The sequence below is a fragment of the Tamandua tetradactyla genome, chromosome 6, assembly GCF_023851605.1.
Source record: "Tamandua tetradactyla isolate mTamTet1 chromosome 6, mTamTet1.pri, whole genome shotgun sequence".
Taxonomy (NCBI): Eukaryota; Metazoa; Chordata; class Mammalia; order Pilosa; family Myrmecophagidae; genus Tamandua; species Tamandua tetradactyla.
Window position 1 is genome coordinate 22,042,775 of NC_135332.1, and position 26,188 is coordinate 22,068,962.

At 50.9% G+C, this 26,188-nt stretch overlaps 2 protein-coding genes across 4 annotated transcripts in view; both read left to right on the forward strand.

Annotated features, from left to right (window-relative positions):
* Window positions 1-19,064, forward strand: part of PLEKHM1 (pleckstrin homology and RUN domain containing M1) — a 146,104-nt gene extending 127,040 nt beyond the window's left edge. Inside the window, 6 exon segments of the mRNA XM_077164066.1 lie at window positions 1-401; window positions 2,826-2,971; window positions 8,978-9,171; window positions 15,029-15,092; window positions 15,654-15,811; window positions 16,743-19,064. Coding sequence (XP_077020181.1) covers window positions 1-401; window positions 2,826-2,971; window positions 8,978-9,171; window positions 15,029-15,092; window positions 15,654-15,811; window positions 16,743-16,854 — 1,075 coding nt within the window. The 3' untranslated portion in view covers window positions 16,855-19,064.
* A 1,977-nt stretch (window positions 19,065-21,041) lies between these two features.
* The window catches only part of ARHGAP27 (Rho GTPase activating protein 27), a 38,744-nt gene continuing 33,597 nt past the window's right edge, over window positions 21,042-26,188 (forward strand). For 2 of the 3 annotated variants that reach the window (XM_077164067.1, XM_077164069.1), the window contains exons 1-3: window positions 21,042-21,266; window positions 22,130-22,259; window positions 23,520-24,194. In XM_077164067.1, the coding sequence (XP_077020182.1) occupies window positions 23,538-24,194 (657 nt within the window). In that variant the 5' untranslated portion in view covers window positions 21,042-21,266; window positions 22,130-22,259; window positions 23,520-23,537. Of the gene's footprint in view, window positions 21,267-22,129; window positions 22,260-22,327; window positions 22,547-23,519; window positions 24,195-26,188 lie in introns of those variants that run through there. The other variant, XM_077164068.1, reaches the window with a different exon arrangement.

Below are 26,188 nucleotides of genomic sequence, written 5' to 3' on the forward strand. Positions count from 1 at the left end.
AACCTATATTTTTTCCCTGTCCTTGGAGTCTCTGAAATGCTTCCGTGTGAGAAACAATGAAAAGATGTTAAGTGACAGCCATGGAATTGAGACCATCCGAGATATCCTACCAGACACAAGTCTCGGGGGCCCATCCTTCTTCAAAATCATCATGGCCAAGGCCGTCCTGAAGCTGCAGGCTGTGAATGCCGAGGAGGCTGCCTTGTGGAGGAATCTAGTACGCAATGTCTTGGCATCCTACTTGGAGACAGCAGAGGAGGCAGTGACTCTCGGTGGGAGTCTGGATGAAAACTGTCAGGAAGTGCTGAAGTTCGCCACACGGGAGAATGGCTTCCTGCTGCAGTACCTGGTGGCCATCCCCACAGAGAAAGGCCTTGACTCCCAGGGCTGCTTCTGCGCAGGTGCCATTTGCTCCCCCACCAACCCAGCCTGTCATCTGCACTCTGCCTCCTAATTTAGGCACTCCATCCTTCCTGGCTTTCCCTGTGTGCCTCTTTCCACCCCTGGGAATGGTGCAGCAATTGAGGCTCTCCCTGCAGCCTCTCCTCCCCACAGCACTCACTGGGCCAATACCTCTGCTCATGAGTAGCCCCCCCACCCACCTCCTGCCACCTACAACTGATGGGTAGAACATGTGGGTGGCAGCTTCAGCTGCCTGCTACTCACTGCTCAGGGCATTCCAGGGGAATAAGCACTTCTCTCCTTCATTATCATATTACTAGATTATCATCTTCTTTTAGAGCAGGGATCGTGGTATCTTCCAAATATTATAAGCAAATGCTCACAAGTTTTTAAATTTACAAAAATGGGCTCATGGTATTCATTACCGTCAGTAGACTTTCTGTGATCACGAAAATGTGTTGTATCTGTGCTGTCCAATACAGTAGCTGTGAGCCACATGTGGCTACTAACTACTTAAAATGTGATGGGTGTGACTAAAGTACTGAAGCCTAAATTTATTTAATTTAAATTTGTTTAAATTTAAAAGGCCCTTTTGGCTCATGGCCAGCATATTAGAGAATACAGTTGTATGTGTTCTGCAACTTGCTTTTTCTTACTTAATAATATTTAATGGATATTATTCCAAATCAGTACATCTGCTATATCATTTTGATCATCAAATCCAACACTTCTGTGTTAGCCAAATGCTTTATTTGTATTATCTACTTTAATCCTCACAATCACTCTCTAGAGATAGGCGCTACTATTATCTCCATTTATAGACAAGGAAACTGAGTTACAGAATTGGTAAGTACTTTGTCCCAGGTTCACACAGCTAGTAAGTGGTAGATCCAGAATTAGAATCTTGACCATCAGGTCCCGGTTCTGACCTGTCCTTTTAGCCAGGACCCCATAGGCCCTCCCACCCTCGCTTCTATTTTTCAAGGCTGCATGATATTCCACTGTTCATGTTCCATTTTTAGCTCCTCCCACTCCCCCCACCCAAACAGTGATTTCTGTCTCCATGGGGGTCCTCCAGGAGAACTTTCTAAAGGTTGCCCTGCTGTAGAATACCAAAGCTGAAACCTGGCTATGAGCTGAGCCTTGCTTAGAGCTGTCCTGCTGGGTAGAGCTTGTGGTATTGGGGGGGGAAACCTCTGGGTATCTGGAAGGAGGTAGTCTGCACTTGGCACCCCTGGAGGATGAGAGACACTAGGCAGGGCAGAGCTTCCTGCACAGAACATTGTAACCACTCACCCCCCTGCCAGTCCGCAGCACTCACACTTTGTTTCTCAGCCTGTGGTGACTAGGCTCCGGAAGGAGGCAAAGGGACTTCTGGGCTTGTGAGGAGTTCCCGCCTGTGGATGTGAATCCTGGCTGGGGGCAGCTGTCACCATGGTGCTCATCTGCTGCTAGCCAGGACCATGAAACTGAGGAGTTTATGTTTCCTCTCTGACCCACACGCACAGCCCGGTAGCCAGACAGACAGTGACCACTGGTACCTTGGTTGCAATTCATAATTTTCAGGGTATTTTCAAAGCTTCCTGTCATTTAAACTTTGTAATAACCCCCATGAAATAGCTGAGTTTTGCAGGTACTAAAATGGAACCTTGGAAAAAATCCAGTGATTCTCTTAAGATCAGCGTGAGACAGCTGATAAGCAGAAACCTGAAGGAACTCTTTCCTCAGCCCCTGTGGGAGGCAGGGCATGTGTTTAGAATTTGTGCCTGCCCTTTGCTTTTGCCCTGGACCTACCCTACTACCACTACCACTGCCCCCTGCTCTGGAGGGGCCTCCAACAGAGGGGGCTAAAGCTAGGCCCTAACCATTGTCCCGAGGTATCAGGCAGCTCTGGGTTCAAGCCGGCACCAGGCAGTGTCCAAACTGCCCTGTCTACTGCTGGCTTCCCACCCACTCCCTGTGATTGCCCACACCTCCTCAGCTCCTTCTCTGCTTTCTGAGGCCCTAACTTGTTTCTATTTCAGGAAAGAGATGGACTTGAAGAAGGTTGGCGCTGGTGGGCAAGCACTGGGGACTTGGAATAAAGGCAGCTAGGTGTAATGGGAGAGAATCGGGGCTTTGGAACCAACCATGCCCTACTCGAATCCCTAGTTTGTAACTTTGGGGAGGTTTCTTAACCTCTCTGAGCATCAGTTTCTTCAGCTCTAAGGTGGTGAAGATTTTTAGAGTGTTTTATTGTAAAGATTAACTAATAGTGTTGATTCTTAGTGTTGGGACTGTGAGTGGTAGTGTCTTCATCTTTGTACTTTTCTAAAAATAAAAAAAGATGAAATAGCTGGTCCTTTACTTCATAGTAGTTTCTGTGTTATTCAAGAGCTGACTGGCCCTGCGGCTGCTCACTCTCCCACCATCCATTTCCCCAGGCTGCTCCCGGCAGATCGGCTTCTCATATGTACGACCTAAGCTCTGTGCCTTCTCTGGCCTCTATTACTGTGACATCTGCCACCAAGATGATGCCTCAGTGATTCCGGCCAGGATCATCCACAATTGGGACCTCACCAAGCGCCCGGTAAGTCTTGAGACCAGCCTGTCATGGTCACACAGAGCTGCTGAGTGACAGAGGAATGTTCACTCCCTTTTGCCTCTGCTGCTCAGCTGTTTAGGGGCAGCTGACCAACAGGAAACTTGGTACTAGTTCCAGCCCCTAGACAGAGCTCTGTCCATGCCTGCCTTGTCCCCGTCTCAGGATGGTTCTCTGCAGCTCCCCATGCTATGGAAAAAAATGTTTAAAGCACCAGCAACAATATGGATTGACAGGTAGAAGGTTGGGTAGGTGGATGGATAGATAGACGGGCTGGCCAGCTAGATGTACTTCCTCTTGGAGCAGTCAGCCTTGGTTTTGCTAACTCTTCGGGGACCAGGTGACCTTACTTTCTGACAAGTTATTTAATATTTTGGAGAGAGCACTTTCTGGGGCTCCCCACCACCACTCTAAAGATAATAGATGGTTATTGTTTAGCATTTAGAAATTACGGAAAAGCCCAAAGACAAAGTCATGTGTCATCATCACCCAGAGATAACTATTAGCATTTTGGGGGTAAAGCCTTTTCTGTGTATTTAGTTAATATGCATATAAGTGAATATACCTACTTTTTATAAAATTGGGATCACTGCTTTGTAACAGTTTTTTTTCAGTCAGTTGTCACTCAATATTATATTCTATCTAAAATTATGTCTTGGGTGCTTTCTAACATTCACCAAATGCTTTTGAATAAGAAGTATTCTATGATCTTTCAGATTTTCCTCTCCTTCAGCTGAGCTTAGCGGCTTTCTAGCTATGTTACTTGTAAAGGGGGATTAATAACAAGGTCTGTCTCAGGGTGATAGTGAGGACTAAATGAGACAGCACACAAAAGTTGAGGCAGTACACACCAATCACTTAGAACAGTATCCTTTCCCTCCTGAGACCTCTCATATCTCCTGCCCCTAATTAACTTTGTCAGGAGAGTACCAGGCTCTGCCTCATCATAAGCCTGATTTTTTCCCAAATGCACTGATTTCTAATAAGACAGACAGAAAGATGAGGAAGAAGTTGTTTGTATCTCTTGAGACTCAAAGATTCTGGCTGCACAGTACTGGCCATGTAAGTGTATGCTTATTGGAGTGCAGGGGAGGTGATTCTCAGAGCCAGTCGCAGGCTATTTAAGGACTGGGAGGACAATCCTGCTTGGTGCCTATGCCTCTTCCCTGATAGTAGCCTGTGCCACAGGTACCCCCCTCCCTTTACTCCCTTAGGAATGGGGAAACCCCAAAGAAGTGGCTTCACTTTGTCTTTTTGTTGTGTTTCTTGTCCCTATCCCTGCCTCTTAGTTTTAAGTATTTAGCTATATAGAGAGGATTAAACCTCAAAATCCCCCAAAACACAAAGAACCCCTTGACCATAAAATACATCTACTATTTACTTCTGTTGAACCTTCTCTCTTCATGGCTGTTATCCTGTGCTACTTCCTTTTTCCAAATAGAAAATTAAAATTCTTCTATAGGCATATTTGAGATCAGGAAATAGCCAGGTCTTTCAGAGATCGCTGACCTAGGAAAGACAAGGAAAATCAAAATACAAAGTAGCTGGCTCGAGAGTTTGGGGCCTTATTTGTTATAATCACTCTGGTTGATCCACCTGTGCCAAGGACTGACTGGCAAGGGGCAGGATGTCAGTCCAAGGCTGGGGCTTTTTGTTTGTCTGCCTCCTCCACACCCACAGAATAGGAACAGTCCCTGGAGACTACAAAGCCCTTGCCCGTCTGCAACTTGGTGCTTTTCAATGCACATTCCTGTGTGTTATTTCATCTGCGCCTCATCCAACGCCTGAGGCTGAGTCATGGGAAGAAGAGCTGAACTGGGGCTAGAGAACAGCAGTTTGGTCCATGTCTTGGTGGGGGTGGGGTGGGGGTATCATTGGGCTGCCCCTAGGGTCAGGGGTTGGCATATAAGGGCTTCCAGAAATGGGAAAAGAAGAGTTGTCCATTGCTAGGAGAGGTGAGAGATACTGGTGGAGCTGGGAGGCAGGAGGCCAGGGGCCTCCACAGCTCCCCAGCCCAGAGGCCAGTCTCCTGAGGGCCCTGCTACATTCCCTTCACTGACCTTCAAGGGAACAGCTGGACCACAACAGGCACTCAGTGACAGCTCGTATTTACTGAGGATGAGCTGTGTGCCAGGCCCTGTGCCAGGAGCTTACATGCGTTGTCACTTCTAATCTAAACTCACAATAATGCCATGAGGTTTATTATACCCATTTTACAGATGACGAAGTTGAGTCACAGAGAGATTAAATTTTGTAATTTAATAGTTAAGAAGTGGTGGGGCCAGGATTCAAATCAGTTCCGATTCCAAAACCTGACTCCTACCACTATGCAGCATTCAACTGTGGAGAACGCCTCAGCTCACTCATCCTTCCTGCCACGGCACCAGGAACATGCAGGGGAGAAGAGTTTTCCTCCTCATTAGTTAGTGGGGCAGCTGGTATGCAGAGATGCCACCTCATTTCAGGCCTGGGCTCCACTTTCTAGATGTGGACTTGGATAATTTTTTTTGTTTTAAAATTTTTTATTTTGAAGTATTTCAAACTTATAGGAGAGCTGCAAAAATGATACAAACCCCATATGGATAACTCCAATATACCCTCACCCATCCCAGATAACCAGACCAACAAATTTAACATTTTGCTAACTTTGTTATTTCTCTTCTTCCTTCCTTCCTTCCATCCACCCATCTATTTTGTGAACATTTGAGAGCAGGTTGCACACAAAATAACTCCTTGAACACATAATACTTCCATGTACATTTACTACAAGCAAGGATATTCACTTATATAATCACTTTAAATAGAGTTATCAATAGGGAATTAACTCCCTATTCCCTTTCCCTACCAAGTCCCCTAGTAACCTATATTCTATAGTCTGACTTTATATGAATTTGCTTATTCTGATTGTTTCATATCAGTGAAATCATACAATATTTGTCCTTTTGTGTCTGGCTTACTTCATTCAACATACTATCTTCAAGGCGTATCCATGTTGTTGCATGTATCAGAACTTCATTCCTTTTTATGGCTGAATAACATTATATTATGTGTATATACCACATTTTGTTTATCCATTCATCGGTTGATGGACATTTAGGTTCCTTCCATCTTTTGGCAATTGTGAATAATGCTGCTATGGACATTGATGTACAAATATCTGTTTGAGTTCCTGCCTTCAATTCTTTTGGGTATATACCTCTTCCCTCATTTTTGAAACACAGTTTTGCTGGATACAGAATTCTTAATTGGCAGTTTTTTGCTTCCAGCACTTTAAAAATGCCTTCCTGCTTCCTTCTTTCCGCCACGGTTTCCAATGAGAAATTAGTACTAAAATCTTATTGAGGCTCCCCTGTATGTGACACATAGTTCTCTCTTTCGAGTTTCAGAATTCTCTCTTAATCTTTGGCATTCAGTAGTTTGATTATAACAATGGTGGGTCTATTTGGATTTATTCTGTTTGGAGTTTGTGGAGCATCTTGGATGTGTATATTCATGTCTTTTGTTAACTTTGGGAAGTTTTCAGTCATTAGTTCCTTGTTTTGTCTCTCTGCCCCCTTTTCTCTTTCTTCTCCTTTTGGATCTCCAACAATGCATATATTGGCCACTAGATTGTGTCCCAGAGGTTCCTCAGGCTCTGTTCACTTTTCTTCATTCTTCTTTCTGCTCCTCAGACTGGATGATATCTGTTATCTTCAAGTACACTGATTCTTTCTTCTGCCAGCTCCAATCTGATGTTAATCGCCTCTAGGGGATTTTTAATTTCTGTTACTATGATCTTCAGTTCTGTTTGGTTCCTTTTTATAGTTTCCACCTCTCTGTTGATATTTCTTTGTGTTAACTCTCATTTCCTGATTTCCTTCAATTCTTTGTCTATATTTTCCTTTAGCTCTTTGAACATATTTAGGACCATTTTTTAAAAGTCTTTGTCTGGAATGCCCCAGGTCTAATCCCTCTTCACTGAAGGTTTCTAATGCTTTAATATCCTTTGCCTGGGCCATTGCTTCCTGTTCTTTAAACGTTTTTCAGTCTTTTGTGGAGACTTGGACATCTTGATATTTTAGGGTGTTACTGCTGTAATTTAGACTCTGAGGCTCTGTTATGACAGCTTTCCTTAAATGCTAGGAGCTAACAAAAAAAGAGAACACCTTTCCCAAGTCTTTGCAAATTGACCTGTACTAGTGCTGTCCTTCAGGACTTATCTATAAAATAAGTCTGAATAATAGTTCCAAGCCAATAAAATCCTAGGGGCCTTCCTGAGCCTTTTGGGCATGTCTGTGGTCCTAGGAATTCCCCCATTTACTCAATATATATGTCCCCTCTTCCCTCTGTGGTCCTAGGAATTCCCCCATTTACTCAATGTACATGTCCCCTCTTCCACTGGAAACAGTTTCCTACGGTTCCGGGCACTGTATGCGTACAGCCAGCAGTCCCTTGCCCCAGGCAGCATGACTTGCTTACTTTCCCACAGCATTATACCCAGGGCAAGTTTCAGGACTGCAAGATCCTCAGGTCACCACCAGACAGATTGGGTCACGCGCGTGAAGGTTACTCTGCTCCCTCCTGAATCAGGGATCCACTCTGGGAGCGCTGGCTATCTCCACACTGAACTGAGGGGATGGGGACAGGTCAGCCAAGGCTCTGTGAGATCCTATGCTTTTTAAGTGGACTTTTTCTTGATTCAGTTCACCTCCCGTTACCACAATCCTGTAACCTTTTTCTGAAGCTTTTAGACAGAAGTTTCTGTCAGTTCTTGCTGGTTGTTCAAACTTCTGTGGGTGCAGCAGAACCCCGAAGCATCTCACTCAGTCATCTTAATCAGGGTAGGCTGTTGTGGGGTTTTTTTTGTTTTTATACATGGGCAGGCACCGGGAATTGAACCCGTGTCTCCAACATGGCAGGTGAGACTCTGCCCCTGAGCCACCATTGCCCAGCTGTTGTGTTTTTAATGGTTGAGAACAGATAGGAATGCCATACAGCCATAAGGGACAGGCTGGCACACCAAGTGTCCCACTTAATGCCTAGATGAGCCTGGGTGAAAGGGTGGAAAGGAGGGTGTGGGGATACTCCCCCACCCCCACCCCCCAGTCATGGGCACATACCTGCCACTGCCAGTCTCTCACTTCCTTTTCTGTTCCCTCTAAGGCTTGGAAAAAGCAAAACCAGGGAGGGAAACCCCTGGCCTCCAGCCTCTGGAAGGGGCTTGCCTCTTCCATATCCCATCCAGGACACCACCAGCATTTCAAGCCCCTTTTCACTTTAGTTTTTCTGACCCTCAGTCTCTTCTGTAAAATGGGGGGTGATGATACCTCCCCTGCTGGACTGTTATGAAGATTAAGAGGATGTGATTCCTTAGCCCTATATCAAATAGTACAAATAGTAGGTACTCAATGATTGTCATTGTCCTTAGGGTCAGGGCTGAGGGTAGAACTTTCAACACTCTACCAGTTTGAGATTGAATACCCAACTGAGAACAGAGATTTGGGGGAGCACTGATTGTTGCTGCTGGCAAGAGCTGAGTGAGCTTAGGGAAACCTGTTGTTAAGCTGTATCTGATCTGTGGCTTCCTGTGGTTGGAGCCTGACTCAGACCAATCACCTGGTTCCTGAGTCAGAGCCCAGAGAGGAGCGCCTGTTTCCTTTAGGCAGGAAAATGGGGGTTGGGAGGACAGGAAATAGTGAGAAGGGTCTGTGAGGCCTGGGGGAAAAGGGGTGTAGACTAGAGCAGCTCCTCCCTCATCTCACATGGTCAGGAGGGGGCAGCAGTGCTGTGCAGGGTGGGTAGTTTGGGAATCAGATAAACTAGGTTCAAATCCTGACTTGACCAGATATGAGCCACGTGGCCTGGTCAAGCCACTTCTTCTCTGAACCTCAATTCCTCATCTGAAAAATGAGGATATACCACGTCCTTTATTAAGTGGTTGCAGGGGTGGATGAGCTAGTAGGTAACACTGAATGGCTATTTTTTCCCACTCCCTACCCCTGGTGGTATCTCCAGATTTGCCGGCAGGCCCTGAAGTTCCTGATGCAGATCCGGACCCAGCCCCTCATCAACCTGCAGCTGGTGAATCCATCTCTGTATGAGCACGTGGAGCAGATGCACCTCATTGGGAGGAGCCGAGAGCAGCTAAAGCTTCTGGGGGATTATTTGGGCCTATGCCGAAGTGGGGTCCTGAAGGAGCTAAGCAAGAGGTGAGCACCCTGGACATACACACTGCTGAAGGAATGCCAGGGCTGGACTGAGATCTCCTTCCCACTGGGCTTGGGAAATTACTGCACGCTTTGAGGGTGGTTTTGTTTGTTTGTTCATGTATTCACTTACTCATTCAACAAACATTGGAGAACATGCTAAGTGCCAGTGTGTATGCACTGCTGAGCATCCTAGCTCCTACCTCTTAGAGCTTCTGTTCTGGTGGGAAGGGTAGATGGATAAGCCAGAACTACAACCAGGGCAGTGAGGGCCAGTAGAGAGAAGTCAGATGTCCTGGAAGCACCAAAGTGGGGCACCTAACCCAGACTAGGGAGGGGTTGGTAGGGCAGATTTCCTGGAGGAAGTTGAGATCTGAAAAATGAGGAGGCATCAGAAAGGGAAAGGCAGGGGGAAAGTGTTCCACGCAGAAGGAACAGTGTGTGTAAGGCCATGAATGAAGGTAGCATATATGGAAAGAACATTGGCTGGAATGGGGAGGGCAGCAGGGGAGTGTGGTAAGAGGAAGGCTGAGGCGGCAAGTGGCGGCCTGATCATGAAAGGCTGGGTTGCTCTCTCTCCTTTTCTAGCCATTTCTCTGTCCTGTGGCTACTTCGTTGCTGTCCATGATAACATCTTTCCCAGAGTTCTCAGCAAAGAGCAAGATTGGGGTGGAACTCTCAAGATGCCCTTCATGAAACTTCTTGGTATCCAGGGCCTGGAAGCCTTCAGTGCTCCAGGTTGGAAGGTGATGCTGGGCTTCACCGTGGACTTAGAGGGCCTTTCTGTTCCCAGCATAGACGGCTCCGAGGCCTTAAGTCATAGCCCAGGCATTCAGTAGAGCTGTGTTCTCCTGGGGCCCCCAAGAAGGCTGACCTCATGTGGAGGAACTGGGGCCTACTCCCCACAATGGGCTACATGTCTGCCTTTGCTAGGTTTCTGGGGACTTGGAGTAATTCATAAGCCCCTCCAAGATACCCCTCCACCATCCCTCCGCACAGGGCTGGCTCAGAGACCACCTTGTTGAAGAGCAGTTCCTCTTTACTTTTGAAGTTGCATCCAAAGGGGAAGCAGTGCCCAAAGCTTCTCTTGCACTACTCCTTGTAGTCAGGGCAGTGCCCAGCATGGGTCCCCTGGGGTTCTTAAGTAGGGGGCTGCTGCTGGGAGCTCTCTCTAAAGGGGAGACGCTGGCTTTTCACAGGCACCACAGAGCCATTTGAGCCCAAACCTCCTTGACAAGGCCTGGAAAAACAGAAAGCCACCATTGAGGGACTCTAGAGGCTGCTACCCTGGGAGGCTATGGCTGCCTTGACTATCAGCTGGGTAACTGGGTCTTCACCTCTCAGGGGGTATTGACTCATGCTTATCCTTTATGAGATCCTGTGACCCAGAGTTCCAGAGAGCCTGCCCACCTGCCCTCCTCCTGAGCAGGTTGGTAAAATCTCTGGGGTCAAGTGGAGCTTCATCACCTTCCCTGATCAAGGGGCACCAGCAGAGACCTGCAGACCTTGTTGTAGGCTGGGTTCCTAAGGGAGCATGTTTTAGTTTCCTGCATTGCCCAAGCAAACACCATGAAATGGGTCAGGTGTAACAATGGAAATTTATTTGCTCATGGTTTGAGGCTGGGAAAAATCCAAATCAAGATGATGCTTTTTTGCCAAAGACTCATGTTCTGGGGTTGGCTGCTAATGATTCTTGGTCCTTAGTTTGTCACATTGCAAGTCACATGGCAGCATCTCCTAGTCTCTCCCTTCTCTTTTGGGTTCCATTGATATTCTATTTCTTGCTTCCTTTGGCTTTCTGTCCCTATGTCTGAATTTCATTCTGCTTATAAAGGACTCTGGTAATAGGATTAAGACCCATTCTATCTGAGATGGTCCCCTTAGCTGAATTAATGTCACTACAATACTATTTTCAATGGATTCACCCACAGGAATGGATTAGATTTAAGAACATGTTTTCTAGGGTACCTAAAGCTTCACACCACCACAGGTGGGGTTCTGGGCACTGACCCCACTCCCCATCCCTACCCTGCCAAGCCAGGCAGAAGTTGAATCACAAAGTAGTGTTTATCCACTTGGGTTGGGCCAGGATCATTTGTTCTCCTGGCCTTACTGACCTGTCTCTGGGCAGATCCATGCTGGGCCCAGGAGACTGTCCTTGCTCTTTCTTCTAACTCTGCTGTTCCCATCCTTGAGCAGTAGCACTGCACACCTACTGTCATCCAGCCTGGGAGTGAACAGGGCTAGACCGTGGACATTCATTTCAAAAGCTGGGCAGGGCAGGGGTAAGAGCTTGGGAGTAGTCCCTGACCCCAGTCCCCTGCTTGACTTGGGAAAGTGCTTTGTTTCTTGGAGCAACCCTGAGTTCACGACTCTTCTTGAGTTGTGGTGAGGGCTACCTCGGGGCTCAGAGTGAGGATGCACACAGACAGATAGACAGACAAATGGCCCTGGGTCAGCGTAGTGTGCGCTGCAAGGAGGGTACCTGACACACTTTGGCAGGGCCCAGAAGGCCAAGGAAGCTCTCAGAGGAGACTATTCAAGTCACCCCTTCTCAAATCTCACCAACATTAATATTTTTAAAGCATTCCTCCAGACCTCACTTTGTCCACATGCATGTGAAACAATTAACTACACAAATGGCAGCATTTATGTATTGAACTGGGGTTTAGAAAAATAAGAGAAGAAAGGAGAAGGGGAGAACCTGACCTGGTTTTCTTAAGGGAACGCGTGGCATGGAGGTGGGTGAATCATGGCTCACGAGGAACTATGCGGGGTTCCATGCAGCTGATTGTGTGTGTATGGGTCAGAGATTGCCCTGAAGGTCCTGTACGCCATATGGAAGACATCTGGATTTTATTCTGCAAGCAATGGGGAGTCATTGAAGAGTTTTAAGCAAGGGACTGTCAGGTTCTAATCAAAGTTTTAGGAAAACTACTTAGGCAGCAATGGAGCACATAGGTTCAAAGGGCTGAGCTCTGGGCAGGCAGCTGGTTAGTGGGATGAGGAGGCATGGCCTGAGTTGGCCTGAGTGGAGGTTGAGTGGAAGAGATGTATTGAGAAAGAAAATGAGCAGATCTTGGATATGGGGGGTAAAGTCAGGGAGGCATTCACTTTTGCTAGTGGCAGTACCCTGGCTGGGTTCTCTGAGAAGAACAGGTCCTCCAGCAGGCCTGGGACATGTCTCCAAGAGATAGTGAGGTTCCGGGAGTATCTTGGACCTTTGTGAAGGGGCATTTTGATACGCCGCTGCCCCCCCCCCCAGGGGGCTCTTGCCAACAGCCAAAGCTCTCAAATGCTCCTCCCAACAGCCCAGGGAGGGGTGGGTCCCAGAAGAGCCCAAAGGAGGAGGAGGAGGTAACAGCCATACCACTACCCCAGTCCTATCCCCTACACACCCCCAGTCATGTAGACAGGATCTAGAACTCAGATCTTCCAGCCCCTTGCCAATGCCCTTTCCCACCCCATCACTTCATTAGTTACAGGAGTCAAGATGCAACCTTCTCTTAGCTTCCACTTTCTTCTAGAGACCTCTAGAGATTCCTGTAGTCTCTGAAACAGTCAGCCTTGTTTCAGAGGAGAGAGGGAGGTGTTTTCATTGCATGGTGGAAAAACTGAGGAGTTGGCTTAGAGTGTGCCAAGTCTACCTGACTTTCTTTACTTAAGGGCAGGACGTGAAGCAGCCTCTCACCTCTGGACAGTGCTTGCTCTCTCTGGCCTCGACTGAGTATTGTGAAAAGAAACCAATTGTAGGACTTTGTGATAGCTAAAATGGTGACAGTTCCAGGAAATAGAGGCTTTCAGGGAAGGGCCTGGGCCTTACTGGCCCCCAGGACTTCCACAACTATAGACAGAGGACAGATGATAGAGATAATTCTCCATCCAGTCATCCCCACCCTTCCTACCAGCCTGTGTACCCCCCACCCCATATGTTTTCTTGGTGATAAATGGCAGCTTCCTGTTCCCAGAAAACTGGAAGTTTACTGGAGAACCAGCGTGGCTACCTGAGTAGCTAGCTGGCAGCATCTTTAACGCACGTGACACAATGTGGCCTGCCTGGCTGTTTGGGACTCAACATCTCTACTCCATGGGGTGGAGCATGGCACTATTCCGGGTGCCCCATAGTTCTCACCCTAGAGGCTCAGCCCCAGGGCCTGGTCTCCTCCTTCCTCCTGATGTCCCAGCATGACCCTTGGGGTCCCTGGGAAGGTTTCCAAGCTTCCTTTGATTTGGTGCATTCCTCCCCTTCCCCATTGCCCACACAAACACACAGCAGAGCCAGGCAGGTTTTTGCACCAGGGGAATTTCTGCAGGTGTTTCCCCTCCATCCCTCAGTATGTCACCCACAACAGGACCATTGGTGTAGTAGAAACAGGAACCTGGTTAGCAGTTGAGCTCTCATCCTCAGTCCTCCCTGCCTCTGAAATGGGATCTACAGGGCCCAAGGCATGGCTCTGTTCTTCTTACACAGCACTGAAACTTGCAACTCAGATATCTGTCCTTCAGGGCTGCAGGAGGGCAGAGGCATCATCCCATGCATTTCCATCCTTGGTGTTCTAGTTTGCTAGCTGCCAGAATGCGATATACCAGAGACGAATGGCTTTTAAAAAGGGGAAGTTAATGAGTTGCTAGTTTACAGTTCTAAGGCTGAGAAAATGTCCCAATTAAAACAAGTCTATAGAAATGTCCAATCAAAGGCATCCAGGGAAAGATACCTTGGTTCAAGAAGGCCAGTGAAGTTCAGGGTTTCTCTCTCAAGTGGAAAGGCACATGGTGAACACAGTAAGGGCTTCCCTCTCAGCTGGAAGGGCACATGGCGAACACGGCATCATCTGCTAGCTTTCTCTCCTGTGGCTTCCAGTTTCATGAAGCTCCCCAGGAGGCGTTTTCCTTCTTCATCTCCAAAGGTTGCTGCCTGGTGGACTCTCTGCTTCGTGGTGCTGCAGCGTTCTCTGCTTTCTCTGAATCTCTCTCAATCTCCCATTCACCAAAACGTTTCCTCTTTTATAGGACTCCAATAAACCAAGCAAGACCCACCCAAATGGGTGGAGACGTGTCATCACCTAATCCAGTTTAACCACCACTCTGGACTAAATCACATCATCCAGGGAGATGATCTGATTACAGTTTCACACATACAGTATTGAATAGGAATTATTCTGCCTTTATGAAATGGAATTTTGATTAAAACATGGCTTTTCTAGTAAAGCAGCACACCCAGCATTGTGCCTGCTCATAGAGGTGGCAGTTAATAAAGGCTAAACCTACTGGTGGGTATGGGTGTAGGCTCTAGAGTCAGACTCCCACATTCAAACTGCAGCTCTGCCACTTACTAGCTGTGTGACCTCAGGTAAGTTATTTGACCCCTTTGTGCCTCCTTTTCTCTAAAATTGCAATTATAATAGAACCAACCTCACAAGATTATTATGAGGATTAAATGAGTTAGTATATATAAAGCTCTTAGCCCAGTACCTAGCACCAGGTGTTAGCTTTCATCCTCATACTCACTATTACTAATTGTCTTACTGTGTGCTAGTATTGTGTCCAGTGTTAAATTATTTAATCCTCAAAACAACTTAATTTCTCTGTTGAGGAAATCTGAGGCTCAAAGACCTTTACATAAATAAATAGGAAGGCAGTGCTGAAATAAATAAGTAACTTGCCTGGGGTCATAACAGCTTGTTATCTAGCAGACCAGGTTCTGAACCCAGGCAGACCTGCTTTGTGCTCTTAACCATCAGTTCATACAAGGCAGAAGGTGTTTGTGCTTGGTTAGCAGTGCTGAGGGAATGAAAACACAACATAGGTTGGACTGGATCTTGGAAACCTTTCTAAGGAGTGTTTTATGTTTTCTCTGAAGGCTCAACCATAGGAATTATCTCTTGGAGTCTCCGCACAGGTACAGTGTTGCTGACCTCCAACAGGTGAGAATGTCATGTCCTCCACCCCCATTGACCTCTCTAGAGAGAGCTTATTCCTGGAGCAATCAGAAAGGGAAATGGAAGAGAGTGTACCTGCAATTTACTGACAAGATGGCAATCTTCAACTTTTCAGTACCTCCAAATGGGTTTCCTCTTTGTCCTAAGCTTCCTGAGGCAGTGACTCAGCTCCCAGCCCTTCTGAAATAAGTGGACACTCCAGCAATCGCCAAGATCACAGTGGTTCTCAGCCCCTTCCCTGACTGCGGACAATTACCCCAGCTGAGAAGGCTACAGGGATGTTAGTGTGGGACCCTCCATTCCCTAAGGGAGGACACAGCAGATTTGAGTCTCCTCTATAAATCTCAAAATCCCGCCGTGATTTCAGTGTGCAAAGGCTGGACACCTGCATTGCTCAACCTGATTTGGGGAGGATTTCTTGCCCAAGTGGGAACTTGGGGTGTAAGTTCTCCAGGGAAGGTGCTGGGAGGAGCACAAACCACCTTTTGCAGGTAGTTTCAGCAGGGCTGCCTAAAAGGCTCTGTGGCCTCCTCTTGCCCTCCACAGATCGCAGAGGGAGTGTACAAAGAATTCCTCAAGACCCTCATTGAATTTGCCTCCCAACATGTCTACCACTGTGACCTGTGCACCCAGCGGGGCTTCATCTGCCAGATCTGCCACCACCACGACATCATCTTCCCCTTTGAATTTGACATCACAGTCAGGTATGTGGGATGCCCAGCCAGTGCCTCCCACCCCCACCCCACACAGTACTCCCACAGCCTGGCCTGGGCCTTCCAGGTGGCTGGCTGAGTTCCATTTTGTGAGAACATCTTGAACATTCACTCTGTGCCAGGGCTGAAGGGTGGCAGAAGTTGTCCAGACTAGCCCATGCCCTGGGCAGTCATGGCCTGCTCTGGTTCAGCTTAGGGGACAGGGTGAGGCTCTCACAGGACGGCTGGCTTCTGAGTGGAGGCTTCTCTGGACCTGTTTTATTGTCTGTGATTGGGTTGAAGGGGTATTCTATCAGTTCCTACCCTAGAGGATTGGCACAAGGCCTGGTACCAGGTGGGCACCTGGTGGATGGTACCTGCTGCTGTTGCTGCCTCTGCTGTAATTATCATTCTTGTCCCCAGTTAGTGTGCATTTATCTGAATGCTTTCAATGGCATAGCTCAGAAGCCTCTAAATGGAAAAATTTATAATATAAATTTTTATTAAAATTTATTTAAAAATTCAATAAACCTTCATTCCAATCCACATGGGATTGGAAAACTGAACTTGTGGATCTTTAATTCCTTTTCAGTAGGTGCCCTCTAGCCAGGATTCAACACCTGACCAGCCTAGAGCTGAGTTTTATAAACTACAGTGTTGTTAAACATAGGCAAAAAAAATCAACTTAACAAGTCTCAAACAGCATTTTAAAAAAGTGAAATAGAGGCTAGAGAATTATCAGAATGCATCACGTGACTTACTGGTAAGCATTGTTTCAAGAAAATTTCGTTCTAGAACAGAGAGGTGCTGCACGCATGCATGGGTGGTGGAATCTAATCTAATCTCATCATGGGCCCTGGTCACACACACTGGCTAACCCCAAGCCATGGGGGCGGCCCCCCACCCATTTGACACAAACAGCACTCACTGCTTTCTCCCCCAGGTGTGGCGAGTGCAAGACAGTCTTCCACCAGAGCTGCCAGGCTGTGGTGAAGAAGGGCTGCCCCCGCTGTGCCCGCCGGCGCAAGTACCAAGAACAGAACAGTCTCACTTAACCCCAGCTTCCTGTCTCCCACCCCACAGACTGCAGGGGTAAGGGTGAAGCTCAGCCATTGCATTTGGGTTTCCCATCAGCCCGGTCTACTGATTCAAAGTATCGCCACTGTCTCTCTCTTTGTCAAGAAGACACTCAGATGTCACCAGAGCACGAAATTCTCAACAGAAAGGCAGGGAAGCCCATGATGCCTCACCATCTCCCCACCACCCATCTAATTCAGGAGTGGGGGACGCAGCTTCTGTCCTAGGGGGCTGGGGTGGCTTTGCACTAATCAGGCCCCAGCTCACCTCACTGTCACTCATACCTCCATTAGATCTGTGAAACACTGTGGAAATGAGACTTGGGGAACATTTTCAATTCCGTATTCTTGATTAGAAGGACTAGTTTTTTTAAGTGGATTTTTTCCCCTTCCTATTTCAACAGAAAATATATTTTTATTCTTGATGCTACACAAGTCATCCGAGAAATCCAAGCATTCTTACCCTAAGCAGGATGTGCAGGAGCTGCTGAGACCTGCCCTGCAGGTGGGTGGGTAACTGATGGACAGATCACTGCAGGGACAGAGCCTGTCAACTGGATCTGGTGCCTTTCCTGTGCCCCTGCTGGGTGCTCACTGCTGACAGCTTGTGGGCAGCATTCCAAACCACCCATCAGCAGGACAGATGACAGTGTCAACCCACCACCTTCTTCCTCTTCTCTCTCTTTTCCTCCCTGTCCCCACCCTCCTCACCTGAAAGGCCCCTTACCTTTCTTGGTGTCAGAGCCCCACCCAGCTTTTCTGTGGCCAGGGACCTTGGTCCCAACAGAAGGGGAAATGACTCGAAACCAGCACTGTCAGCACTTTGAGTCTTCCTTGTTCCAGGGAAGGGTCATCATCTTGCCCACCCCTCACCCCCACACCCTCACTCCCACTCCCACCACTGCCAGCCAGCCAGATGGGTAGGCAGCTGCTGCAGACACTTCAGGCCCCCTTGGGCAGAATCTCATGGAATGCACTCCTTGCCTGACTGACCCCTGCCAGGGCAGGGAGATAAGCAGGACCCACAGAAAGGGCAGCAAGCTCAGGCAAAGAGCCAGCCTTGGGCACCATGGCTGTCAGCCTTGCACTGGGAAAAACTGACCCCATGGTTCTGTGAAGAGTGCCAGCCCTGCTGCTGAGATGTGCAGGGACATGTAGGAAAAGCCACCCTTGTGGCAGGATCCTTAACCTCAGTTTTACAAAGCCATTTGTTCACAAAGCTTTACTGGACTTGCCTGGTGAGGATGCCCAGAGATTGGAAACTTGGGAGGCATGGTTGCCTGTTGAAGGGGTCTAGGGGCAGATGGGGCTGGTAATTGCTTTGCAGTTTGGGGAGAAATTTGGACATGAGGCCTTCCCCGCCTTTCCTGGACCCAGCAGGCTCCTCTCAACCCTGGAATCCTCTGGCCATCTTACTTGCACTCAGCTATCAATTAAAGGCCTCAGCTGGAGGTCCTGCCTGTCACTGTCAAGAGATGACCCAACCCCCACCTCTCCTTTGGAGTGATTTGACTGCTGAGTCACCTGCCCAGCCTTGTGGAGCTGGGTAAATTGTGCAATAGAATAGAGGAGGCGGTAGGCAGGTGGCACAGGGGGAGGAATCTGCCACACAGTTTCTTCATCTCCATCATGGAAGCTGGTGCCAACCTGTGCCCAAAACACCAAAGCCTCTTAAGTCGGAAAATGGGTCCTTTTTCCCAACCCCACCCCCATAGCCAGCATTAAAGCCCCACCACAAACATGGCTTGACTGGAGCCATAATTGCCCCAGGTTCCTGAGTGGGTAGGAGCCCAGTCTGGGGTGGGCATTCCCACTCAGGCCTGGCTCTCTTTTCTTGAACCTATGAGTATATTCCAGAAGGAACCCCAGGAAGCAGCAAAAGTGAGGCCCTGACAGGACTCACTTTGACTGGTGGGACTTCCCCTGACCCTGTTAATATTAGGGTGACCTCCCCATTACTAAAAAGCTGCTAATGCTTTCAAATGAGTTGACTTCTACCACCCTCACCTCCAGTGGAAAGCTGATATGAACTTCATTAGTGCCCACACTATTCTTTAAATGTTATTTTATGCAATAAACTGTTTCTAGTGAGTGGGGCTCTGGCCCTGAAGAGTGCTTTGCAATGCATTGAAGGAACTGCTGCTGTGTGATTTTTGAATAATTTTGCAGTAAAGACCTGATCTTTTTAATCCCTTGTCTCGCTTCTGAATCCTAACATTGACACTATCTGGAGGGAAACCATTGGCCATTCCTTACTATCTGGGCCCACCCTTCCCTGTTATTCAGTACCTGGGCACAGGGGAGGTGGCAGGGGTCTTTTGTGCCAGGAGTGGGCACAGAGAGGGAAATAAACAGTGTTCCATCTATATCACCACTCGTAAGAGTCAGGAATCCCTGTAGAGTAGGATTTCAGGGGCTTTGGGCAGGTTTACTCCCATACACGCATATATAACCACTATAGCTGGTGGCTTAAATTTCACCACAGTGTCTTTCCTGTACCTTAATGTTAAAGCATAGGACCCCTGACACATGAGACCCCTGACACATGTGAAACCTCAATACTGTATTTCTGACTTGGTTATCCAAGGAGAGGGGATTCAGAAAGGACAAGCTATGTGAGCAGGGCCCCTGAATCAGGACACATGGTTTTAGGTGGGGCTTAGAGTGGCCTTGGCTGTTTAACTTTCTCTTAAGTTCCAGAAGTCCAGGGGTCGCTGCAAGAGGAAGCCCACCACTGCTCATCAATGTCATGACAGAAGAAGGAAACCAGACAAATTTCTAGGGAAAACGAGCCTGAAGAACGCAGCTTTCAGGGCACTGCTCCGGAACTTACCGTCCTTGAAATTCCCTCAGCCCCTCTGGCCTGAGAGGGAGCACCCTTTTCCCATTCCATGAATCCCAGCTTCCCGGAGGACTTAACCTCCCTTCAGAGGCAGTAGGTGGTAGGCCCAAAGAGGGAATGGGGGGACACCTGTGAGGGCTGGAGGGAGGCAGGCCCAGGGCCTGTGACTCAGTTCCCTGTATCCTCAGCAAAATGCTGTGTGGGCTCGTATTTCCCCCTCCTGCCTAAAGGAAGATAGGAGGTTTGGAGACCTCAATCCAACCCTGAAGAGGGAGAAGGCTCATGTCTAAAGGTAGTGATAATAACTAACGTATTGGGTATATTTACCATGTTAGGCATTGTGCGAATGCCTTTACTCTTCTCAACAATCCTATCAGGTAGATGTTACTATCCAGTTTACAGCAAAGAAAACAAATACAGAGAAGGCAAAACTCCCCAAGGTCCCAAGGCCAGCAAGTGGCAGAGCTAGCTGGGCACAGACCTGCCTGATCCCAGGCCAGGACCATAACCACTGCCAGCCACTGCCACCCTGCCTGACTTGTTGTGTAGCTCTGGGGAGGTGGAGAAGGGCTTATCTTTTGCATGTGGGTGTGTGAGGGATTCTTCTGGCTGTTTTCTAAGCATAGGGGTGGGAGACAGGGAGGATCAGGGACATGAATGCCGAGTTCTGCCATGTACCTACCCTGGAGGAGCCCTGGGTGCCACCAGCCTTAGACACACTGAGACATCTGGCACAATATGGAGTCAATCCCGGGCAATGCCTAGCAGGAGCAAAGGCAAGGAGTGGGGGAGCTCAGCGAACAATGTGGCTAGACTCAGTTTCCACTGAACCCTCAGCCCTCATAAGATGGGGTTAGGAGGAGCCAAGGCCTGGGTTAGGGGCTCCTTCCTCCCAGAACACCCATTCCAGAGGCCCACACAACTCTTCCTTGAGGCGCCTGAGTATGGGGGTCTACTCTGTCTGGGACTAGTCTATCTTCAGTGAGCTCAAGCCCCAGTCAAGGGACTCGGAGGCTACTTCCCCCACAAGGCAGAAAAGACCTCAATGTGGAGGGTCCTGCAGCTGGACCGAAAATCCAGGCCTTCAGGGGGTTGCTCTGAGCTTACCCTGAGAACAAACAGAATGGGGGCCTCCCTACCACACAAGGATCAAGGCGGCCAGGGTGGAGAGAAATCTGGCCAGAAGTTGGTGCCTCCTGCACCCCTCGTCCTGCCATCCTGGTTCTGCAGCCTCCTCCTCCCGGGAGGCAGCCAGGTGTGGTCAGAATCCCGGGAGGTGCAGGGGGAAGGGGTGGCGTCTCCGCTCCTGGGGCGCAGGCCCGGCCCAGAGGGGACAGGAAGCCGGGACACCGGGGATTGTCTCTCGTAGCCGCAGCCCAGCCCCAGCCCGGGAGGAAGTTCTGCCGGGCGCTCTACGCCGGTGCCTCCCTCGCTATATTGTTGGACAGGAAGCCGGGCGGCCGAGGGGTGAGCGCCAGACGCCGAGCTCACGCGCGCAGGCCGGGACAAGTGGAGGCGAGGCCGGAGGCTGGCGGGAAAGCGCCCCCAGGTGCGGGGACGGGACTGGGCGGGAGGTGACGAGTTCCGGCGGAGGGGACACGGGGGCGGGGGTGGAGGCGCAGGTGATGGGTTCTCACCCGGGAGGATCGCGCGCCCGCTCCTCTCCCTGCTCCCCTTTGCACCGCTCGGGGCTCGAAGTTGCGCGGGCCGGATCCCACCGGCGGGAAGAGAGGAGGCAATGGTCTGCCCTCCGTTCGGGCTCTGGCGCCGCTGTGACTCGAATCGCTGGGGCAGCGGACGCAAGGAACCTTCTGAAGACGGGTCAATCCTTGCACTCCGCGGATTCTTTCTGCTCGCCCCACCCCACCCCCTCCCCAGCCCTCCTCTTCTTCGCTCTCCCAGGGTCGGGAGGGAGCCGAGGCCGGATCCTCTCCCCGATCAGCCCAGGATACTGCGCCTTTGTGGCCCCCCAGCCGTGGGAGCCCCTCTCGGTGTTTTTTCAGGCCCGGCCGGGCTCCCCAGAAAGAATCTGGGGAGGGTGGAAGTGAGCCCGGCGCGGGTAGTGCCAGCAACACGGTTGGAAAGGGCTTGTAGTTGGCGATTCGGGGTGCAAATGGCCTCAGGCAGGTTGCGAAAGCCCGAGCAGGATATGGAGCCCCGGCGGGGCATTCCCAGAGCGGCGGACCCGCGGGGCGCAGACTCGGGAGCAGTAAGCCCTGCACTGGAAGGGGGAGGGGCGGGACCCTGACTTCCCTGGTCTCCTCTTGACTCATGCTCCGCCCCCAATGCTCCCACGGGCCCAGGCAGCAGCATTCAGGCTCCTCCTCGCCCCTCCTTGGCACAGCTGCTTTAAGAACTAAAGGCAGCCGGGTCCCTACTGAGCGTTCCTCTCCCTCTTTTCTGCCCTCCCAGCTCTTAAAACCCAGGAGATCTCGCCAGCCTCGCCCTCGGAAGCCCCGCCCAGGGAGATGGCAGGGGCCTAACCTGCACCGCCGGCTCCGCCCACCCAGCCTATGGGCTTCGCGAGGCCCGCCCAGCCAACGTGAGTGCGCGAGGGGGCCAGGGGCCCCGGGGCAGGGGAGGAGAGGGGATGTGACCTGGCTGCCCACTGCAGTTTACTGGCTCGCTCTCTGCAGCTCACTGACCTCGCCTCCGGGGCCCAGGAACGCTTTAGAAAGAGTAGAGAGGGTGAGCTATGTGCCCTCCTCCCGAACCTATTCTTGCGGCCCCTCAACCTCAGCAAGAGACCAGGCTGCCGGCTTCTGGTCCAGAGCCACCTTTGTGAGGCAGGAGGCGTGGTCAGTGTAAAGGCCTGGAGGACCCCTGCCGGTGAGGACACCGAGGACCCCGACCCATCGCTTGGTGGGGGACATAGGCAGATTGATATTTAGGCGCTGCCCCTTTCCCCGGACACACCAGGAGCCGGGCTGAGCAGGCCTGGGGAGGGGAGGTTGTGGTGATCCTCCGGCGTTGGGGGGCTCTGGGGACATCGCATGGGTAATCACTGTCGCTGAGTGCATTCTGTAGGGTTCACTTTCATGGGGCAATGTAGGGATCACAGGGCAGGTGGCCAGGCCGCGAGGGCCTAGCCTCCCTCGCGGGACCGAGGCGGGAGCTGGAGAGCAGGGGGCGGTGATGGCCGGTCTGGGCGGGCCGCGCTCGGGCTTCACATCTGCCGCGGAGCTGTCGGGAAAGGAAGGAAAAACTGAGAGAACCGGTTCTTCGGCCTTAGGAGTTGTCACGGCCCTGGGACTAAGCGGGGCAGGCGCCAGCCCCAGAGCCAGCGCCGGAACCCTTACCCCGCGGGCCCGTCACGCAGACACCTGGCATAAGGGGACGCGGTGGGAACGTCCGCAGATTCCCTCCGGGCTGGAGGCGGGGGGACGGGAAATGGGCTATTCTCCCACTTCATAGACTGGGAAACTGAGGCCTAGTCAACTTTTAAGCAGATGAGGTGTCGACCTTATCTCGGACAATCACCCCATCTCTTTCAGCCAAGGCTTCCCTGGCAGTAAAATTGGACCAGAATTAATCCCCAACTAAAGTAAGGCCCAAATCTCATAATCAATGTCACAGAAGAATAATTATCGTTATTCCATCACTGAGTGTAAGAACGAGAGTCTTAGAGACTATCTTGTCCAAGTCCCCATTTTAGAGAAGGAACATTTAAACCCAAGTCTCCACGCCAAGTAGAGGATGGGCCTCGAACCCAGGCTTCCCTCCCTCCCTCTCCCACACCCGTGTGTTTTTCTTCCCGGTCCCGCCGCCCTGACCGCCCTGCCTCCTTCCTTGTCGCCCGCAGGGAAGCGCCGCGGCCGCGATGGCGGCGGACGTCGAGGGGGACGTGTACGTGCTGGTGGAACACCCCTTCGAGTACACGGGCAAGGACGGGCGCCGTGTCGCCATCCAGCCCAATGAGCGCTACCGGCTGCTGCGCCGCAGCACCGAGCACTGGTGGCACGTGCGGCGCGAGCCCGGCGGTCGCCCCTTCTACCTGCCGGCGCAGTACGTGCGCGAGCTGCCCGCGCTCGGCGACCCCGCCGTCCATCCGCCGCCCGCGCCGCACCCGGGCCCGGCCACTCCCGAGCCGCTCGGCTACGACTACCGCTTCGTGAGCGCGCCGGCGCCCGCGGGCCCCGACGGCGCCCTCGCCGACCTCCGAGGCCGCGCCGGCTCCCTGGGCGGCCCGGGGCGGCGCAGAACCCCGGCCCAGCGCCGCAGCCTGGCGCCCGGCCTGCCCGCCTGCCTCTATGTGCGGCCCGCCGCGCCCGTGAGGCCCGCGCAGTCCCTGGACGACCTGGCCCGTGCCGCCGCCGCACCCCCTGCCGGCCTCCTCGGGAGCGCGGGACGCTTCAAGGCGGGCAGTGTGGCGGGCTCCTGGGTGTACCCACGGCCGCTGACGTGCAGCGACTCCGAGAACATCTACGAGGCCATCCAGGACGTGCGTGGCCCGCCGCGGGAGGAACGTCGGGAGCAGGTACGCGGCGGGGAGGGAACCCGGGGCCGCGCTTGCGCAGAGCCGGGTGCGAGGAGCCGCAACTGGGCGACCTGCTCCACGTGCCCCAGCACTGGCCGCCGACTTTGGACGAGTTCCGCACGCAGGGAAACGAGCCTCGTTTGCTTAACCACGAAGTCGAGTAGGATACAGGCCCGCAGTCCCTTACCCGCAATTCCGAAATGCCACAACTCAAAACCCAAACGTTTTTTTTTTTTTTTTTGGTAACTCGGTGGCAAAATCTGAACTGCAGCGAAGCCAATATTCTTTATTTATCCCAATTACCTTGAATATCCATGCTTTGCTGAAGAAATGCATATGAGCTTGATTACAGGGGGCTGCCCCAAGCCCAGGTGGAGCGTGTTGACATATAAAGTAGGTATGTGTACTTTCTTACCTTTCTAAACTGCAACCGTTCTGTATTCCGAAAAGCACCTGGGCAAGGCAGAAGGGGCCGTGAGCCTGCGGCCACCCTACCTGCTTGCCTTTCTCCCAGGAGTTTGGAGGGGGAAGCTGGGAATCAGATGAGAGGATGGATATGAAAGTCATGGGTCTGTTTCCTTTTTTGCTTCCAACATTACAGTTCCTTGTAAAAAAAAAAAAAAAGTGATCTCTTTGTTTTCAGTCTGGTTATGTTAAGGGTTGTTTTTTTTTTCTTGAGATTTCAGTTATGTTAATTTTGGAAACCGAAAACAAAGCACTTTTTAAAAAACACTTTTACATCCCCAGAATCTTGCGGGCTGCCCTGAGGTCCGAACTTTAGAAACCTTTCAGGAAGAGGCAGCCTGGGAACAATAACAACAAAAAGATGACCAGTCCCGGTTCTGCCATCTCCCACCAGTGGTGTAATTTGGGGCGGCTCACTTCCCCTCTCAGGGTCTCATTTTATTCTTTAGAGAGTCCTGAAGCTTGTGGGTCGCTGATTTTTTTTCTTTGTACTTGATATGACAAACATTGATGCCTGCCACCCACCAGGAGGACTGAGTCCGGGATGCCCAGATGAATGGAGCCCCGTCCCTGTCTGCGGGTTGTCCGGTCTTTCTGTCTCATTATAGGTTAAAAATTTCAGGTTTTGGGGCCACAGAGACCAGAATTTGCCTGCTGTGCCTCTTGCCAGCTGCTGTCAAGCCACTTAAGTCCCCCAGCTTCAGTGTCCTCGTGTGTCAACGCAGAATGGTCCCTACGTGTTAGGGTTGTTGAGAGCCTTAACTGCGATCGGGCGCGTGGGGGCGCTTGGCACGTGGTAGGCTGTCCTCCAGGGCTCGGTTCCCGCCGGCAGCCGGTCCTTTCCTCTGGGTCTGCGCCGCCTTCACTTGGGTTTCTGACGAGGGCAGCCCGCCCCCTTGTGGTCAGGATGGAGAGCAACTCCCCACTGCTGGGAGCCCCTGGTCGCTTCTCTGGGACAGATGGGGGACGCCGGCATTCCGGGGTCTGTCTCACCCTGGGAGGTGCACAGTGCTGCGGGATCTGGGGACCCAGCGCATGTGCATAGAATGTTTGTGGGCGAGTAGTGGCGGCCCCCTTACCCATGAGCCGGGGCTCTGCGGGTCCGCCCAAGGCACATCCGTCCAGCGCCTAGGACCAAGGAGGAAGGTGGGGAAGACCCCTAGATCCAGGCACCTCCTGAGAAGATAATAACCTGGCTGCCCCGGGTGCTGCCCAGTGGTATCTTTGCTCTACTTTCCCCAGGCTCCCGCTGGTTCCCACATTGCAGAGGTGTGTTGGGAGAGGGGAACCACCCACAAGGGATGGTGGGAGCGGTCCTGGCACAGAGAACAACTGGGATGTCTTCCAATACTTGGGTATTGGGCGGAGAGCCTGGTCCCACTGGTGGCCCGCATTCTCTGAAACATCATCAGCCCCTGTTTCCTCTCCTGTATAATGGATGTAATAACACACACTGCCTGGGACAGGCTTTTTTAAATTTGTTTATTTTTTATTTTTCATTCTTTGAGGAGGACAGGCTTTTACTCACG